We start from the raw sequence: 21,015 nt of genomic DNA on the forward strand, positions 1-21,015 counted from the left end.
ATAGGGAGTAGGGTGCCATTTCGGGTGCAGCCCCTGTCTCTGGCCTAAGACAGAGGATAATGATGTGATTGTATATCTGTACAAGGCTGGGAGAGGCATGATGTGCCCTTGAGCAAGGCACTTCACCCTCATTTTCTCCAGGGGCGCCGTACTGCTGTGGCTGACCATGTAAAACAACACTTCACTGCACCTATCCGGTGAATGTGACCATAATAAATAAAAGTGACACTGGGTTCAAGGATGCAGCATTTTTGCCAGCGGGAAGCCGAATTCTTGCCAGCAAGCTATTGATCATCCTTTACACGTGCCAAGGAAAGAAGGGAAAGGCCAGGGAGGGGCCATCTCCTGAATGGAGAGAGAAAAAGGAAGGGCGCAAGAGAGGGAGGAATTGCAGAAGTTCAGAAAGAAAGGGAGTGCGGGAGGGAGAGAAAGCAGAAGAGGGGAGAGGACTAAATTTTGGCATAGCCTGCTACGTTTGTAGCCATTTTTATACAATTGTAGTCTGCTACATTTAGTCACATAGCATACCATGAATACAAACGTATTTGACTGATAACTGGCTCACCTGTCGCCGGGCTTGAACTCGCGGGAGAACTTGGTCCTCTTCTTCTTGTGCTTCCTCTTCAGGTTGCGGATGGACAGAGGGATGCTCTTCTTCCTGTTCAGGCCCCCCAGACCGCCGCTCTGCGACGACGCCGTGCTGCTCGCCGATGACGTCAGCGACAAGGTGTCGTCCGTGTCCTCCGCCCCAGCCTCGTCGTCTGCGTCCTGCTCCGTGGGCTCGGGCCATGGGTCAGAGGGAGGAGCGCACAGGGTCAAGGGCTGGAGGGCGTGGTTGGGGCCGTTAGGGCGGGGGAGGGCGGTGTGGTCAGTGGGGTCTGGGTGGGTGTTGTCTGGCTTGAGGTCACCTGGGTGTGAGGAGGGGGGAGAGGACACGGGTGATGGTCGTTGAGTTGGTTTTACATGCATAATTGACTAGTGGTATAAGCAGTGACTTGGGACTGAGCAAAGCATGAAGAATAGATTTTAATTGTGGGGCGAACTACCCTGCACAAGGCGTGCAGTTATCAGATGGCCAGTTATCAGGTGTAGACTGTATGGATCTAAAATGATTCTACAACTGGAGTTTGAGCTCGTCATCTGTTTAAGTGAGGATATCTGACAAAACATGACAAGGCAACATTTCTGATGACCAACAGACATAAAATCAAAATCAGCATGTACCGTAAAGACTGTCCGTCTTGTCGGTGGAGTGCTGGTTTGCACCTCGTGTCTCTGCATTCTCATTGGTCTTCTTCACTAACGACTCCTTCTTGAACATTCTTTTCAACTGCAGGAAGGACATTGTCATAGGACACTGACATAACACGAACCATGGCAAACACACAGTTGTTAGTGCATGCAACGAGGGAAGAAAGTTGGATACATGGAGTATCTCTGCAAATAGAGGCAACATTGTTTTTTAAAATACAAGATACAAAATGGGGACAGGCACGCACAATACCAGTCAAAAGTTTAGACACCTACTCATTCAAGGGTGTTTATTTTGACTATTTCCTACATTGTAGAAATAATAGTGAAGACCTCAAAACTATGAAATAACACATGGAATCATGTAGTAACCAACAACAACAAAAAAGTGTTCAACAAATCAAAATATATTTTACATTTGAGATTCTTCAAAGTATTCTTCCCTTTGCTTTGATGACAGCTTTGCAGACTCTTGGCGCTCTCAAAACCAGCTTCACCTGGAATGCTTTTCCAGCAGTCTTGAAGGAGTTCCCACATATGCTGAGCACTTGTTGGCTGCTTTTCCTTCACTCTGCGGTCCAACTCATCCCAAACCATCTCAATTGGGATGAGGTCAGGTGAGCCGATGCAGCACTTCATCACTCTCATTCTTGGCAAAATAGCTCTTACACAGCCTGGAAGTGTGTTGGGTCATTGTCCTGTTGAAAAGGAAATGATGGTCCCACTAAGCGCAAACCAGATGGGATGGTGTATCTCTGCAGAATGCTGTGGTAGCCATGCTGGTTAAGTGTGCCTTGAATTCTAAATAAATCACAGTGTCAACAGCAAAGCACCCCCACACCACCTCCTCCATGCTTCACGGTGGGAACCACACATGCATAGATCCTCCGTTCACCTACTCTGCATCTCACAAAGACACGGCAGTTGGAACCACAAATCTCAAATTTGGACGAAGAACAAAAGGACAGATTTTCACCCATCTAATGTCCATTGCTCGTGTTTCTTGGCCCAAGCAAATCTCTTCTTATTGGTGTCCTTTAGTAGTGGTTTCTTTTCAACAATTCGACCATGAAGGCAGTCTCCTCTGAACAGTTGATGTTGAGATGTGTCCGTTACTTGAACTCTGTGTAGTATTATTTGGGCTGCAATCTGAGGTGCAGTTAACTTATGAACTTATCCTCTGGGTCTTCCTTTCCTGTGGCAGTCCTCATGAGAGCCAGTTTCATCATAGCGCTTGATGGTTTTTGCGACTGCACTTGAATAAACGTTCAAAGTTCTTGAAATGTTCCAGATTGACTGACCTTCATGTCTTAAAGTAATGGACTGTCATTTCTCCTTGGTATTTTACCAAATAGGGCTATCTTCTGTATACCCCCCCTACCTTGTCACAACACACCTGAATGGCTCAAATGCATCAAGGAAAGAAATTGTTAATTGAAATGCATTCCATGACCTCATGAAGCTGGTTGAGAGAATGCCAAGAGTGTGCAAAGCTGTCATCAAGGCAAAGGATGGCTACTTTGAATAATCTCAAATATAAAATATATTTTGATTTGTTTAACATGTTGTTGGTTACAACATGATTCCATATGTGTTATTTCATAGTTTTGATGTCTTCACTATTATTCTACAATGTAGAAAATAGTTAAAATAAAGAAAAACCCATGAACTAGTAGGTGTGTCTGAACCTTTGACTGGTACTGTATATATAGAAACAATTCCTCTCCCTTTCCTCCTCACTCACACACCTTCCTGGCTACGGGGTCCTCCGGGAGTCCGGGGGCTCTGTCGGGCCACTCACAGGTGATGTCTCCCTTGGCTGGGAACACGTACAGAGCCCTCTCCCCCAGCTGCCTCTGGGTGTGGTCGTAGTAGCCCAGACGCTTCACTCTGGATCAGAACACACGTATGTAGGGGGGAGCGTGTTAATAGAAGGGTCATTAAAGCAGAAGAATGGGTGTGGCTAGGGATGAGCATCTCCATCTTGATACATGTGCTCTGATACAATGCACTAACATTTGTTGCATGAGCACATTCTTTACTTCCATTAGCCCATACAAATGCCTTGAAAAACAGATTCACTACATGGGAAAAAATAAATTTGTTCTGAAGTGTCTGTCCTATAGCAGAGATATAAGAAAGATGAGGAAACATGTATTTGTTTTTACATGCTTTTAACCCCTTATTTTTGGCACCTAACAGTCCAAGTACTGTCCAAGCCGTAAAAATTACAAATTGTATTTGGCATTACTGCTATTAGCCCATATTAACACATTTTTGGCACTAACAGTCTCCATATACACTACCGTTCAAAAGTTTGAGGTCACTTAGAAATGTCCTTTCATTTTAAAACGCTAATTGATCATTAGAAAACCCTTTGCAATTATGTTAACACAGCTGAAAACGGTTCTGATTAAAAAGCAATAAAACTGGCCTTCTTTAGACTAGCTGAGTAACTGGACCATCAGCATTTGTGGGTTTGATTACATTTGTGGGTTCGATTACAATTGCAAAAGGGTTTTCTAATGCTCAATTAGCCTTTAAAAATTATAAACTTGGATTAGCTAACACAACGTGCCATTGGAACACAGAAATGATGGTTGCTGATAATGGGCCTCTGTATGCAGATAGTAGTAGATATCCTATTTTTTTTTTTTTATCTGCCGTTTCCAGCTACAATAGTCATTTACAACATTAGCAATGTCTACACTGTATTTCTGATCAATTTGATGTTGTTTTAAAATGGACAAAAAAAAAGTGATTTAATTTAAAAAACAAGGACATTTCTAAGTGACCCCAAACTTTTGAACGGTATCGTATACTTCCATCCATGTTTTCAAATCGTACCGGGGGACCTTTAGACAAGTCTTGTGAGACCTGTGAGCGTCGTAGAGCAAAATAACCGACGTGTTCATGGGAATTTCACCTTTCCACAGAGGCCTCGTATTAATGTTGTTGCCCAAACTGCTCGGACGCTACACACAGAAGTTGGCAGATCGGCTGAACCGACTTCAGATGAGTCCCAAGATGCTTGAGGGGGGTCGTAGAGCAAATCATTCGGACGCTACAGACGACATTGTGAGAAGACCGATTTTCGGATGTCTCAGGTTGACGAACACCGCTCTAGCTCTGTCAACTTTCACCGGGGATGCGGAAGTAGTGGATCCAATGTAGATCTCAACCTTAAACTGACATTTTTTTTATGGGGATATTTTTATTATGCTAAATAAATTTCCGCGGGGGCGTGGACAGCGACTTTAGGGGGTCAATATCGCACAGCTTTGAATATCAGCCAGCTCAAAAGCGAATGGTTGTGACCGTTTGGAACTTCACTGAGAAGAGCTGCTCTTTCTCCAGCTTAGACCATAGGCTTACAGTGCAGCTCGCAAAAAATGACCGCGGCCCTTGTTATGAAATTACACCTTCACCCTGTTCCTGTAACCATCCAATTAAGACATGCATGCAAGTGTGAGATGTGATTGTGAGGTGTATATATAACGTGTGTAAACCAGATCACCAGAAACAGACTGTTCACACACTGTACATCTATAAAATGGAAAACTGCAGCCTCTATGCTCCCAAGTGTGGATGGATGGCAGAATGAATCTATGAATGCAGGACTCGACACAGTGCGATCATTTTACTCTCATATGCGGCTAAATATTTGCTGTGCCACCTGGAATTCTGAAGTGCCAGCGTACCTAGAAAAATGAAGGATTCTAGCTTTAATGTCTCAAATATTTTTCATTACACTCCTAAAGTTCTTTGTGTGCACCTACATTTTTCAACTTAGGCACACACATGCCCTTGTAAAAAAAAAAGGTCAGCGTAGAAACTTGAAATGAACAGACAAACGGGGTGCAGTACAGTACCTGCAGAGGTTCTCCTGTGAGATGGTGGACGGAGGGGGGTAGACGCTGTCCGTGCCCTTGGGGGAGTAACTCTTGGTGATCCACGTCACCTTCAGCTCCGCCACCTGGACCTATGGGGGGGGTCACATGAAAACACAGACGAGCATTGACATCACGCGTACTTCAGCAGCTAAGCCTATTATTAGGTGGTATGGTATGTGGTCAGTAAAAACCAGAGAAAACTCAGGGCCAAAGTTTTTGCCTGTGGATAATGTACTACTATATCATACCTCTTCGACCACCACCCTGAACTTGCTCTTCTTGCGGAGTACGGGCTTGACCCCGGAGAGCCACTGGACATTGGAGAAGACTTTGGCCGGCCCGATCAGCACCTGGCCTGGGTAGAAACCATAGGTCTCGTCGAAGAACAGACCCTACCAACCAGGGAGGAGATGCATCTTACTAACACACAGAGGCAGTTTCCCTTAACCAGTCCATTGAGAATCTAAAACAGGTCTGTAACATATCCTGCTGCTCATTGGTCGTTTCAACAAATGACAAGAGAACATAGCTAGTACTTGACAAGCTTGTGTTTTTAAAATATTTGTAAAATATTTTTAATAAGAGAAAGTTAACTGACTACGTAGAAACGGTTGTATTGTTTCTGAAATAACAGACAAAATGAACAGGAGTAACACCTAGGTATTCCCAGTCAAAACCCAAACAGTTTCCGAATGAATATTGGACGCACGCCACCTGCTACCTTAAACAAGATTAGGGTCGATTCCATTTAAACTCCATTTTCAGAAACCGGTTTCCTACACTGACCCAGCTCAAATGGAACTGACCCCCAGCCCTGTTACAAAGTATTACACACCTACCTACGGTCAATAAGGAGGAAGCGCAAGGCTGTGAGCAGTAAGTTCATTTCATACTGCTTCCACCTAGCCAGCCTTATCAGATCAGTAAAGTGCGGTGGACGAGGGCAGACGGCTACGTTTTCACACAGAAAAAAAACCCGCAGCTCGTGGCATTTCACCTACCGAGTCGCTGATGTGTGGACAGACGTCGTACAGCTTGGCGCCGTCCTCCACATTCATGGAACACCTGCAGTAGTAGAGAGAAGTTCAGGCTAAGCATGAAGCAGACCCATGTAAATGAAACCGTTTTGAATTGACACTCATACTGGGACAGATTTTGTACCTGGCGCCATTGGAAAGCTTGAGGATTATGTGGTTGGTCAGGTCGTACACCTTCCCTAGCCAGAAGTCGTAGGCTATGTAGTCCCCATACATGAAAGACTAGCAGGGAACACGCATGAAACAAATGATTGAAGCAGAGACATTGACGTGGTACACATACAGTTCCAGTCAAAAGTTCAGACACACTCACTCCCAGGTTTTTATTCATTTGTACTATTGTCTACATTGTAGAATTGTGAAGACATCAAAACTCTGAAATAACACATATGGAATCATGTAGTAACCAAAATATATTTTATATTTGACATTTTTTAAAGTAGACATCTGATGCTGCACGCCACTCTCCTTCTTGGTCAAATAGCCCTTACACAGCCTGGAGGTGTGTTGGGTCATTGTCCTGTTGAAAAACAAATGATAGTCCCACTAAGCCCAAACCAGATGAGATGGCGTATCGTTGCAGAATGCTGTTGTAGCCATGCTGATTAAGTGTAAATTGATTTCTAAATTTAAAAAAAAATCAGACAGTGTCACCAGCAAAGCACCCCCACGCTTCACGGTGGGAACCACACATGCAGAGATCATCCATTCACCAACTCTGTGTCTCACAAAGACATGGCGGTTGGAAACAAAAATCTCAAATTTGGACTCATCAGACCAAAGGACAGATTTCCACTGGTCTAATGTCCATTGCTCGTGTTTCTTGGCCCAAGAAAGTCTCTTCTTATGTGTGTCCTTTAGTAGGAGTATCTTTGCAGCAATTCAACCATTAAGGCCTGATTCACGCAGTCTCTTCTGAACAGTTAATGTTGAGATGTGTCTGTTACTTGAACTCTGTGAAGCATTTATTTGGGCTGCGATTTCTGAGGCTGGTAGCTCTAATGTACTTATCCTCTGCAGCAGAGGTAACTCTGGGTCTTCCTATCCTTTGGCTGTCCTCGTGAGAGCCAGTTTCATCATAGCGCTTGATGGTTTTTGCAACTGCACTTGAAGAAACCTTCAAAGTTCTTGAAATATTCCAGACTGACTGACCTTGTCATAAAGTAATGGACTGTTGTTTCTCTTTGCTTATTTGAGCTGTTCTTGCCATAATATGGACTTGATCTTTTACCAAATAGGGCTATCTTCTGTATACCAACCCTTACCTTGTCACAACAACTGATTGGCTCAAATGCATTAAGGAAAGAAATTCCACAAATTAACTTTTAACAAGGCACACCTGTTAATTGAAATGCATTCCAGGTGACTCATGAAGCTGGTTGAGAGAATGCCAAGAGTGTGCAAAGCTGTCATCAAGGCAAAGGGTGGATACGTTGAAGAATCTTAAATAAAAAATATTGTTTGATGTGTTTAACACTTTTTTGGTTATTACATGATTGTGTCATTTCATAGTTTTGATGTCTTCATTATTATTCTACAATGTAAAAAATAAAGAAAAACCCTGGGATGAGTAGGTGTATCCAAACTTGACTCGTAATGTGTGTGTGTGTGGGGGGTGTATATCTTTGCCAAAGAACAGAGGAGTAAATTATGTACCACCTTCAAGGCATAGGCTACCACGGGAGATCCTCGAGAAGGACAAGACAATTGAATATCCTCATTAAATTAGTATTTATAAGCAAATGGTTCATTAAAATAGAAATCCTAACAAGAACAAATTTAATTGAATAAATCACATGAAAATGCTTCCATCTTGCAACTCCTCTGTGGACATAGGATGGTCAAGGGAACATTATGGCATCTGTTTTTTTCTTACCCAGATGTGATGTAGGTCTTTACTGTTGACGGGGTACAGGACACAGTTGGTCCCCACTAGTTTTACAGCACACTCTATGTCGATGTTGGTCACGATGCCACACTGGTTGTCCTGGAAACCACAACCGCAAACAAGACAAGGGTTACCATATCGCCATCACCCTACGCTCTATCCAAAAACAATGCACCAATGTGTGTCGGTGCGTTTTGGTTCTCTATCACTAGTCAACTCAACAAATACCACCTAGGGACAGGTGTTGAATATTAGCATAAGCTACACATACGCCAAAATGTTTACTCAATATATCAGTGTGCTTGCATCAGTCGCCACCTTAACAAAGAGGGCATGTAAGCGCTTTCTGATAAAGGCCTGTTAGCACATTCTACATCAAACACCGCAGCCTGTACAGTCATCCTGTGTTGGTACTCCGGTCATGTAGGGTGTCATCAGCTAACACAGTGTAGTGATACGACAGGAGAGGGAGCTCGGCTTACGTTAGAATTCATCCGCCGCACAATGTCTCGGATAACGATGGATCGATCTATGAGTTTCAGCTGCAACAAAGGGTGGAGAAAAGAGAGCGGGGGTGAGATGAGAACATCATAGAATACAGAGACAAGACGGACAACTCAAGTGGTCTAATTTCAGCGGTCATTTTAGCATCTGGGTGGCAGCTGGGATGCCACTGGGACCTGGTTACCCAATCATCTCATCTGAACACAGTCTTATGACTGCTGCCTGACACCAATAGTGATATGGCAGCAGTGAGGTAGACTGTGCTAAATACTAGTCAACCTTTTCCAAACCACAATAAGCAGTGTCTGTAGGGCGCTGCACATAATCCCACCTACACCAAAAAATACATACAACACATTTGATGACGAGAACACGAGTGTCTTCAGAAAGTATTCAGACCCCTTGACTTTTCCCACATTTTGTTACGTTACAGCCTTATTCTAAAATGTATGTTTCCCAACCCCTCATCAATCTACACACAATTTACCCATAATGACAAAGCAAAAACAGGTTATACATTTTTGCTTATTTGTAATTTAAAACCCCCCACAGAAATCCCATTTACATAACTATTCAGACCCTTTACTCAGTTATTTTGTTGAAGCACCTTTGGCAGCGATTACAGCATCGTGTCTTCTTGGGTATGACGCTACAAGCTTGGCACCTGTATTTGAAGAGTTTCTCCTAATCTTCTCTGCAGATCCTCTCAAGCACAGGTTGGGTGGGGAGCGTTGCTGCACAGCTATTTTCAGGTCTCTCCAGAGATGTTCGATTGGGTTCAAGTCCGGGCTCTGGCTGGGCCACTCAAGGACATTCATCGATTTATCCTGAAGACACTCCTGCATTGTCTTGGCTATGTGCTTAGGGTCGTTGTCCTGTTGGAAGGTGAACCTTTGCCCCAGTCTGAGGTCCTGAGCGCTCAAGGACCTCTGTACCTTGCTACGTTCATCTTTCCCTTGATCCTGATTAGTCTCCCAGTCCCTGCCACTGATAAACATTCCCACAGCATGATGCTGCCACCACCATGCTTCACTGTAGGGATGGTGCCAGGTTTCTTCCAGATGTGACGCTTGGCATTCAGGCCAAAGAGTTAAATCTTGGTTTCATCAGACCAGAGAATCTTGTTTCACATGGTCATTAGGTGCCTTTTGGCAAACTGCAAGGGGGCTTTCATGTACCTTTTACTGAGGAGTGGCTTGCTTCTAGCCACTCTACCATAAAGGCCTGATTGGTGGAGTGCTGCAGAGATGGGAAAATCTTCCAGAAGGACAACCATCTCCACAGAGTAAGTCTGGAGTTCTGTCAGAGTGACCATCGGGTTCTTGGTCACCTCCCTGATCAAGGTCCTTCTCCCCCGATTGCTCAATTTGTCAGGGCGGCCAGCTCTAGGAAGAGTCTTGGTGGTTCCAAACTTCTTCCATTTAAGAATGATGGTGGGCACTGTATTCTTGGGGACCTTCAATGCTGCAGACATTTTTGGTACCCTTCCCCAGATCTGTGCCTCGACACAATCCTGTCTCAGAGCTCTACGGATAATTCCTTCAACCCCATGGCTTGGTTTTTGCTGTGACATGCACTGTCAACTGTGGGACCTTATATAGACAGTTGTGTGCCTTTCGAAATCAAGTTATAGGAACATAAACAGTGGAAAAAAAGGACGCACCTGAGCTCAATTGAGTCTCAAAGCAAAAGGGTCTGAAAACTTATGTAAATAAGGCTGTAATAACAAAATTATGAAAAAGTCAAGGGATCTGAATACTTTCCAAAGGCACTATATATAAACTCAGCAAAAAAAAAAACATCCTCTCACTGTCAACTGCATTTATTTTCAGCAAACTTAACATGTGGAAATATTTGTATGAACATTACAAGATTCAACAACTGAGACAAACTGAACAAGTTCCACATACATGTGACTAACAGAAATTGAATAATGTGTCCCTGAACAAAAGGGGGGGGGGGGGGGGGGGGGTCCTCTGCAGTCCTCATGCCTCCTTGCAGCATGCCTAAGGCACGTTCACACAGATGAGCATGGACCCTGAGCATCTTTCTGTCTTTTTCAGAGTCAGTAGAAAGGCCTCTTTAGTGTCATACGTTTTCATAGCTGTGACCTTAATTGCCTACCCTCTGTAAGCTGTTAGTGTCTTAACGACCGCTCCACAGGAGCATGTTCATGGTTCATTGAACAAGCATGGGAAACAGTGTTACAAAACCTTTACAATGAAGATCTGTGGAGTTATTTGGATTTTTACGGATCATCTTTGAAAAACCGGGTCCTGAAAAAGGGCCGTTTCCTTTTTTTGTTGTTGCTGAGTTTAGTACAAGGTATGAAAGTCGACTTTGACCGCAACTTCACCCTGCCTGGTCTCGCTCATCCGAATGACACACATTGTCGTACAGAGACAACGCACTGAGTTTATTCAGGGATCTCTGGGAAAGCGGGGATAAGAGCATTCGAGTAGAAGATCAACATTTGCATGTCAGAGGGTTCAGTTCAGTCTCTCTCGGCACACACACAGAGAACTGGGAAAATACTGTTGGAATGATGCCCTTGTTAATCTACAAAACGTCACAGAAAATAAAATACCACCACTGCAGCAGGAAAGTGGCAGTTTAAGAGAGGCACTACTAATTACAAATTACCTATATACCCTGGCAGCCCTATGTACAGCAATAGCCTAATAATAGGTTGGTGGGTAGATAAAGGGATAGACAGATGGATGAATGAATTGGTATACAGGGAAAATACTAAATGAAATCAGAATTTACTGGGTGGAAGTAATCAATGAGTGAATGGAGAAAGGAGAATAAATAGGGTTGGGACTGACTGGGTAAGGCTGTAGCTGGGTCTTGTCTAGATGAGATCCATCTTCTGCAAATTTGACCAAATATTTTTAAGCATTTTCGCTAACCCTAACCTAATTCTCCTAACCTGCTGCGTAAGTTCACCTAACCTGCTGCGTAAGTCCACCGAAAAGTCAATTGACAAAAGCTGCATCTCTTCTAGACAAAACCCAATAACTAAAATGGGGGGGGGGGGGGGGGCACAGATGCCTTATGAGGGGATGACTGGGAAACCCTATGCCTCCAAGCACCGTTCTCCTGTTAACACACTTGGTGAGATGAAATGTTCAGAATGTAGTAGGGAGAATTGCAATGAATAGAGCGGACATACTCCTTGAAAAGACAAATCATATCTGTTCTACTCCATACATTTCTGAAACAGACAATAGCTTTCAAAACAGATTCCCAATAAGATACAGTAACTCAAAATAGCCTTTCCAGTCTGTATTCCTCACAGTTTTAGCTATAATTTAGGCGTATCTATAATCATCCACCATGTCGATGCGGTAGACGAACAGGACTGGGGAATGGGAATTACACACAGTAGAACAAACAGACCACGCAACAACAGAACCACTCGAGAGTCAAATCAGCATCGTTGCGGCCTATTCCATTTTCCACGTGATGACACGTACTGTTCTCAAAATGTGGGGAGACAGAGCGCTCTTCAAAGGCAAGAGGCATTCAGTAAGCCAGGGATAGGCTAGTGGTGGGGTGGCAACATGCTCCATAATACTAAATCAGTGTAATGTGGCTAGCACTAGTAGCGTCAAGCTGCTCGTCCGGCTGGAGTTCGAATGGGTGGCAGCTGCCAGCCGGATGCCATCACCTACAATAGAATTCTGGAGGAGAGAGGAGGGAGGCAGGACGAGAGATGATTAGGAGGAAGAAGAGGAGAGAAAATTAGGAGGGAGGACGTGTGGTTATGAAGTGGAAGGGTGCGAGTGTGTGTTAGCCAAAATTGGACATTACGGAGATTTTTTTTAAAAAAGCAATTACTCTTGTACACACACACACACCACAATCTGATTGGGCTGCAGCTATCTCCATGTTTTCAGGCTCTGCTGTCTGGACTATAACCTTACTCCTGTAAATTGTGGGGCGAGGAGGAGGCGGGCAAGATAGGATCGACGCTCCATTTACACACAGCGCGTTCTTAGCAGTCACACCAGTTCCAGTGTAGAGGCTGGACACACTCATGCATGCACACTTACACATACACAGATAGGCCTACACTGAAGCATGCGCACACAGTCCCTTGTGTGTGTTCAGTGATTCTAACTCTGCCATGGAGAAGAGGGGTCAGGCAGCGTGCGGATGCACCAACTGTCTCGCTGCGTAGGAACCACGAGGCTAGTATCAATACATACTCAACCAAATATGACGGAAGCAACCATGTGAAGTACTAAGATATGACATTACAATAATACAATAGGGCCCCGCTTCCAGAAAGCATATTCTACCATGACTATTTTCTAGCTATCAAAAACACTGCAGTTTAGCTTAGTTTTCATTCATTATTCATAGTACGCTTGTAACACAGTTGCGGTTCCACTCCCAGAAATAGTCAGAGGGAGAGGAGGACAGGATGAGAGGGAGATAGCAGAGCAAGGGTATACAGTCACTGATCTCATATAGAAGTGCAGAGAAAGAACGGCATGAATACCTTCCCTCTCACTTTTCTAGTCTTTGCTTTTTTCCCTTCTCCCCCGGGCCACCAAAGGAAGCTATTTCCTAGAGATGTCACCACTGACTGTCTCATCTGTTGCCTGCCTGTTCACTGCTCAATGAGCTGATCTGTGCCTCGCCGCATCCTGCACAAATCACTGCTCCTCCTGTGGGCGTGGAACACACACACAGTATTCCATTTGTATGCATAATCAGATTGCGCAAATCCCAATTGCTCATGTGCATACATAAAACTATCACACATTACAATGCCTATGTGCAATACATAGACTATGGGAAACTACCAACAAAGAAAGCACACACACAGGTTTTCCCCTTGTCTCAACAATGATCCTAAAGCTAGAAATATCCAGGGGGAAAACGCTGAAAATATCCTAGGTCTGTGTGTGTCACATGTTGGACGACTGCCTGGTGGACATGATAGCGTTGCTCAGGAATTCAGTGGAAACACCTGTGTGTATTGGAAAGAAACCCCGGTATTGGTGTCTTTTGTTCAGGCACCAGTAACTGTCCAATAACAATGGCTGTTAGTCAGCAGCACGGCGTCAAGCGGCAGCCTGGAAAACAGCAGGCTGTTCTGTAAAGGTGTGTGGGGGGGGGGGGGGGGGGGGGGGGGGGGTCTTTCTGATACACACTAGTGCCAACACGCACACAGTGTACTAGAACACACTAACAAAGCGGACATCTCTCTGAAGGGGCGAGCTAAGCTGTCAGGCTAAAGGCTAACAAAGCAGATATGTTCCTTTGTCTCATCTCAAGGATGGAGAGTTTGTTGATGACAGCACCTTACTGTTTTACATGGTGTGGTTGCCACAAAAACAAAACATCTCAAAATGGGGTAACGGGCAAAAAAAAACTAGTTTGGGAACCCCTGTGATGGACAATGGAAAAGCCTGGGGCTCTGGCAAGTAGCCACCGCTTGCAGGTCTCGGCTACATGTTACCATGTCTCATCTCAGGGATTGAGAGAGTGCCGGTGTAATATAGACAATGGACTCTGATGACTGACAGACAACCTTGGCTGGCTGCAAACCCTCCAATCCCAAAGCACCTGACAACTGATGCGTCCTCTCCTTCCGTGTCGAACTAAGCCTGCAACTGTGTTGACAGTGATTGATCAACAAGTCCTTTTGCATGCTGAACAAACCCAGGCAATATCAGCTATACCACTGTATATAGACTTTTTCTACTGTATGTTTGTTATCCCATGTGTAACTCTGTTGTTTGTGTCACACTGCTTTGCTTTATCTTGGCCAGGTCGCAGTTGTAAATGAGAACTAGTTCTCAACTGGCCTACCTGGGTAAATAAATGTGAAATTAAAAAAATATATATATAAAATGGTCATTTACAACATTAACAATGTCTACAATGTATTTCTGATCAATTTGATGTAAATTCAAAATGGACAAAAAATGTTTTGCTTTTCTTTCAAAAACAAGGAACTTTTAAAAGGTAGTGTATATGGTCATTTTTAAATATACAGGGTGAAGTTTATTTCATAACAAGAACAATTGCTTTTTCTACCTTCACTGCTCGATCAGCGGGAGGAAAATAAAACGTCCAAATGGTCTAAACCAGAGCTGCTCAACCCTCTTCCTGGAGATCTACTGTCCTGTAGGTTCACTCCAACCCTCTTCCTGGAGATCTACTGTCCTGTAGGTTCACTCCAACCCTCTTCCTGGAGATCTACTGTCCTGTAGGTTCACTCCAACCCTCTTCCTGGTGATCTACTGTCCTGTAGGTTCACTTCAACCCTCTTCCTGGTGATCTACTGTCCTGTAGGTTCACTTCAACCCTCTTCCTGGAGATCTACTGTCCTGTAGGTTCACTCCAACCCTCTTCCTGGTGATCTACTGTCCTGTAGGTTCACTTCAACCCTCTTCCTGGTGATCTACGGTCCTGTAGGTTCACTTCAACCCTCTTCCTGGTGATCTACTGTCCTGTAGGTTCACTTCAACCCTCTTCCTGGTGATCTACTGTCCTGTAGGTTCACTTCAACCCTCTTCCTGGTGATCTACTGTCCTGTAGGTTCACTCCAACCCTCTTCCTGGTGATCTACTGTCCTGTAGGTTCACTTCAACCCTCTTCCTGGTGATCTACTGTCCTGTAGGTTCACTTCAACCCTCTTCCTGGTGATCTACTGTCCAGGAGGTTTAGTCCAACCCTCTTCCTGGTGATCTACTGTCCTGTAGGTTCAGTCCAACCCTCTTCCTGGTGATCTACTGTCCTGTAGGTTCACTCCAACCCTCTTCCTGGAGATCTACTGTCCTGTAGGTTCACTCCAACCCTCTTCCTGGTGATCTATTGTCCTGTAGGTGCAGTCCAACCCTCTTCCTGGAGATCTACTGTCCTGTAGGTTTAGTCCAACCCTCTTCCTGGAGATCTACTGTCCTGTAGGTTCAATCCAACCCTCTTCCTGGTGATCTACTGTCCTGTAGGTTCAATCCAACCCTCTTCCTGGTGATCTACTGTCCTGTAGGTGTTAAATCCAACCCTCTTCCTGGAGATCTACTGTCCTGTAGGTTCAGTCCAACCCTAATTTAGCATAATAAGTAGAATCAGGTGTGTTAAATTAGGGTTGGACTGAAAACTCACAGGACAGTAGATCTCCAGGAAGAGGGTTGGGCAGCCCTGGTCTAAACCTTAGATTATAAGCTTCAAACACTGAACCTGCAAAAATGACATTCCTTAGTAGGTGATGGTAATTTCAGATTAAAAGTGTGTGTGTTTGTGTGTGTGTGGGGGGGGGGGGTAGACACCCAGTTTCCCTTATGGCTCGGCAGACAGGCAGAGATCCGCTCAGACAGATCCAGCTCATGAGCTCCATCAGCAGAATATTTGAATTTAGAATGGAAAATTAAATGTAATTTATGCAAGAAATGTTAGTGCATCGAATCGTATCGCATTGAACGTTCCTCTAATCAAACCGAATCATTTCAAACTAAAACGTTTCGTTCCTGCATCACATCGGAGCCCATGTATCTAGATACATATCAAATCGCCTCAAAAGGGAAATATGCACACTCCTAGTTGAACAGTATTGGTTTTAGTCTTCCCGGGCTCATTAACACGAGTCCCACTCTCCAGGTGGAGTGCAGGAGGAAGGATAGAGAAAAAGGAGAGAGACTGCAGCCTTGGGCCACGCCTGTTCTCCATTCACATTGAGCATGTTGATACTTAAAAATGATAAAGATCAAATATTTATCTCATACTAGATTCACCCTCTCACACACACACACACACAACAGGGCCGTGTACGACACCTACACACAAAAGGATTCTACACACACACACCTCCCTACATTTCCCTCCATCTCCAGCAGACCAGCCATGTCTGACAGCGCTGGAGGTCCATTGATCCAGACAGTGGGAGCACACAGCTCCATTAGAGGGGCTTTGTAGTAATGCTAAAAAGGCGTTTACTCCTGTCCTCCTGAGGGGGAGGAGAACCAGGTGGTGTTTAGAGAACTGACAGTCCGGTATAAAACCACTATATACTTCTGGAACAACTGATGGGAGCTGAGGAAGGGTCAGCAGCGAGAGAGAGTAACTGGTTGAGAGTGAAAATAGTGGCAGGGCAATAGGACACAGGGAGACCGTCAGACGGATAAGGGGAGGTGGACGGAGAGGAGGGGTGGAAAGAGAGCGGGAGGGAAGAGCAAGGCAGAGGTGAAAAAAAGAACAGAGCGAAAGAGAGCCAGACACAGAACCAGCCTGTCTCCCCCACTGTGAGGTGTCAATACTGCAGAGGGAGAGAGGCTGCAGCCAGCCGGCCTTTCTCCGCAAGTCCTCAGTGGACACATCTACCACACACAGGGAAGCAGAGAGAGCGAGCGAGGCAGAGGGAGAGAGAGAATTAACTACAGGACAAAATACAAACCCTGCAACCCAAAAAAGCCTGTGGAGTTGATGGTATCCTCAATGAAATATACAGACCACAAATTCCAATTCACTATACTTTATCAACCTCAGCTCTGGCATATTCCTCAATATTTGGAACCAAGGACTGATCACTCCAATCCACAAAAGTAGACAAATTTGACCCCGACAACTACCGTGGGATATGCGTCAGCAGCAACCTTGGGAAAATCCTCTGCATTATCATTAACAGCAGACTTGTACATTTCCTCAGCGAAAACAATGTACTGAGCAAATGTCAATTTGGCTTTTTACCAAATCAGCATACAACAGACCACGTATTCACCCCGCACACCCTAATTGACAAAAAAACAAAGGCAAACACCTTCTAATTTTTTGTTGATTTAAAAAAAGCTTGACTCAATTTCACATGAGGGCCTGATATACAAATTGATGGAAAGTGGTGTTGGGGGGGAAAACATACAACACTATAAAATCCATGTACACAAACAGGCACGTGGTTAAAATTGGCAGAAAACATTTGTTTCCACAGGGCCGGGTGAGTAGGGTGAGACAGGGATGCAGCTTAAGCCCCACCCCCAACATATAAACAAATTGGCGAGGGCACTAGAACAGTACGCAGCACCCTGCCTCACCCTACTAGAATCTGAAGTCAAATGTCTACTGTTTGCTGATGATCTGGTGCTTCTGCAGCATCTAGGTCTTCTGCACAGATTGTCAGACCTGGGACCCAAAAGTAAATCTCAGTGAGACAAAAATAGTGAACCACCGTTGCTCTACTGCACACAAACTATACATACCTTGGCCTAAACATCAGCGCCACAAGTAACTTCCACAAAGCTGTGAACGATCTGAGACAAGGCAAGAAGGGCCTTCTATGCCATCATTATGATCTGGCTAAAAATACTTGAATCAGTTATAGAACCCATTGCCCTTTGTTGTGAGGTCTGGGATCCGCTCACCAAAAAAGAATTAAGAAAATGGGACAAAGACCAAATTGAGGCTCTTGCATGCATAATTCTGCTCAAATATCCTAGGAACTGTTGTGAGTGCAATGTTTACTGTTCCTTTTTTATAGTTTATTTCACTTTTGTTTATCATCTATTCCACTTGCTTTGGCAAAGTAAACATTTTCCCCATGCCAATAAATCCCTTAGAAAGAGAGAGCGAGAGAGAGAGCATCAGATACATCATCTAAGAAGGGGTGTGGTTGACAACAACCCTTCCACATTACATCACTGCAATCTCCAGAACAGAACTCCACAGGGACAGGGAGGAGGGAAAGAGAGGGATAGGAGGAGGAGGGAGGACAGCTTATCATTTCACATCTTTGTAGTGAGTTACCGAGGCGATTCTCTCGAGCCCTAGGCTATAGGGAAGGATGGATCCAAGATGACTTAGCTGCTTCTCTCCTCTCACCTCCACCTGCTGTAACGCCTCTTCACCTTCCAGACCTGTCACTTTCTCTCAATCTGCTGATGATCCCTTGTCCTGGCTGCTTGTGAATGTGTGACGTGTGAGTGTGCACTCTACGCCAAGGCCCTGGCACCTGCTTAACATTACTCAAGCTCATACACTCCCTTCTTACACTGAGGCTACTTGGCAGTGGCAGTGTGTCCCGGATTACTTCATTAATAGTCAACCACAGGGCCTGCAGCTTAGCCTATTCTCTGGGAACTGCAGGACTAGAACCAGGTTGCTAAGTAGCAAAGAGGCTAGTAACCAAAAAGCTACATAGCGCTAATTGCGTCAAAACAAACGTCATGACGACATGTCAATTACCATGTGAGAAGGCGTAACATCACGGTGGTGTCAGTCGTTTAGTCTTAAATGTAAGTCAATTAGGATCATCCGATGTCTAAATACAGATACCCTAATTTGTGATAGCCATTCCCTACTGAGGAGGCTTAAACTAACCGCTAATGGCAATTATTCAAGCACCATGCTAATGATTAATAACCTAATAACGACAAGATGGTTGATGTCTCAATGTGATTGGAGAAGGCTAGCTAGCTACTGTTATCAGCACATGTGGAGTGACTCGCAAGGCATCAACTGTATAGGCCAGGGCTTCCCAAACTCAGTCCTGCACCCCCGTTTACACCTTTTGTTTGTTGCCTTAGCACTACACAGCTGATTCAAATAATCAAAGCTTGATGAGTTGGTTATATGAATCAGCTGTGTAGTGCTAGGGCAAAAACCTAAACTGCACCCATCACAGAGATGGATCCTTCCAACCTCCCATACATCACCAGCAGACAGGCCATGAGACGGGGGGGATGACGGGGCAAAAAGGTGACAAATAGGACCATGGCTTATGTATGACATGTTCTCCAGAGGGGACAGAGCAGGAGAGACGAGGTCAGAAAAACAAAGCATGAGCCTTGTGCTGCTGCTTACGAGCCTCTAGAAAGCATACCTCTAATGCCTTTTCAGCTAGTCGTGTGGTGATACCTAATGTATATCAAACCACATTCCAGTGCCCAACACAGGCCGTTATCTTACGGAATACTCACTCATTACCCCGGATAAACCAGAGTCCTTAAACAATACGGGTCAATGTTGATACTCAGCATTTTAGCCTAGCATAGATTAGCAATAGCTGTAAACAGCATCCTGAAAGGACCGCCCTCTACCTTCCGGACAACAAAAGGAGACCAAATACTCCCAAGTCGGTATGTAAAAAGAGATATTGGCCTATTGAGCAAACTAAGGGGTTAGGCCTATAACTGCAACAGCTTGCAACAAGAAAACAAAAACCTCTAAAAATAGACCCTGGTAAAATAAGAAATTAAAGGGAAATAAGGGAAAAAAAGAACCAATGGGACAGAAGGGGGGGCCTTATCACTTAAGGACAAAAAGCTCTTCATTAGCATAGCAACCATCTGCCCAGAGCTAGCCCATCTCTTCCTCTTTCCCTCCCTCTTCTTGTTCCCCTCACTGTATCTCTCCCTCGTGCCCCCTCTCATTTCTCCTCATTCTCTTTCCAGCTCCCTTCATCCTCTTTCTCCCCTTACTCTCTCCATCCCTCTCCTCCCTTCTCTCTTCGTCCCCCTCTCTCTCTCGCTCCCTCTCTCTCTCTGCGGTAGAGTCGGCAGCAGTAGCCCCTGGCCACGGCTGCACCCACCGTCATTAGCAGCATCACGCCACACTCCACCCCTCCTCCACCCCCAGGGCCTAGGCGTCACGGTCACCTCAGACCCCCGTCCGACAGCTCCGTCTCCGAGCACAGCCTTGAATAAGGGATAAGAAGGTGGGAGGGAAACCATCGCCCCGACCTCAGTACCACGCCCTGCGTTCCACTGTCAGCTACCTGCTGCAGTCAGAGCCTTGGAAAGCCTATCAAAAGAAAGCTAGGGAGTGCTAGACAGTGTACTGCAGCAACGGGGCTGAGTTAGCTAGTGTCCTAGCAATGCTGCTGTGTGCTCAGTGTCGCTGTACTGAATTGTAGGCAGCCACAGGCTTCCACAGCATGAACCCTGTCAAAGACCTTCAATAGACCCCTTAACCTCATTGGGACCATTGAGAGACAATGTCCTTCGTAGTCAAGGGATGCACTATTTTCAGTCCTAGCGTCCTTGCTAGGCTAGCGATGTAATGGTTGCTATTCTGGAGGCACCTCCAGTTAGCGGTTATTCCATTTAACTGAGCCCAATATGAACAGCTTTTCACACAGGTCTTGATGAAGACAGCAAGGTTGAAACATGGGCTTCTTCGTACAGTTTATAATATGACTAGCCCACCATTGTGAGAGCGCAAAACGCCTTCCTATCCAATCAGGTTTAAAACAGGTAGCTATAGATTCTATTCAACTGAGCCTCATTAAAACCATTTCACTTTTAATTCTTGAAGAAAGCAAAATTGAAACATTGGGTAGTAGTCCACCTCTGATAGAACTAGCAAAGCAACGCACCTTCCTTTCCAATCAGGTTGGATGGAGAGATCACTATAGAGGAAAATGATTGCCCGCTCAAACAAAGGCGTCACAGAGAGAGGCGGTGTCCTTGACCTAGATGATATTTAATATATA

The 21,015-nt window shown here is 44.8% G+C and overlaps 1 protein-coding gene across 2 annotated transcripts in view; it reads right to left on the minus strand.

Annotated features, from left to right (window-relative positions):
- The window catches only part of LOC129839756 ((E3-independent) E2 ubiquitin-conjugating enzyme UBE2O-like), a 43,502-nt gene that overhangs the window by 16,232 nt on the left and 6,255 nt on the right, over positions 1-21,015 (minus strand). For both annotated transcript variants that reach the window (XM_055907386.1, XM_055907387.1), the window contains exons 2-10: positions 8,552-8,611; positions 8,058-8,168; positions 6,306-6,403; positions 6,146-6,209; positions 5,393-5,536; positions 5,124-5,233; positions 3,000-3,141; positions 1,225-1,330; positions 566-908 (exon numbers count right to left, since the gene is read on the minus strand). In XM_055907386.1, coding sequence (XP_055763361.1) covers positions 566-908; positions 1,225-1,330; positions 3,000-3,141; positions 5,124-5,233; positions 5,393-5,536; positions 6,146-6,209; positions 6,306-6,403; positions 8,058-8,168; positions 8,552-8,611 — 1,178 coding nt within the window. The remainder of the gene's footprint in view (positions 1-565; positions 909-1,224; positions 1,331-2,999; positions 3,142-5,123; positions 5,234-5,392; positions 5,537-6,145; positions 6,210-6,305; positions 6,404-8,057; positions 8,169-8,551; positions 8,612-21,015) is intronic.

Source organism: Salvelinus fontinalis, chromosome 40 (genome assembly GCF_029448725.1).
Source record: "Salvelinus fontinalis isolate EN_2023a chromosome 40, ASM2944872v1, whole genome shotgun sequence".
NCBI lineage: Eukaryota > Metazoa > Chordata > Actinopteri > Salmoniformes > Salmonidae > Salvelinus > Salvelinus fontinalis.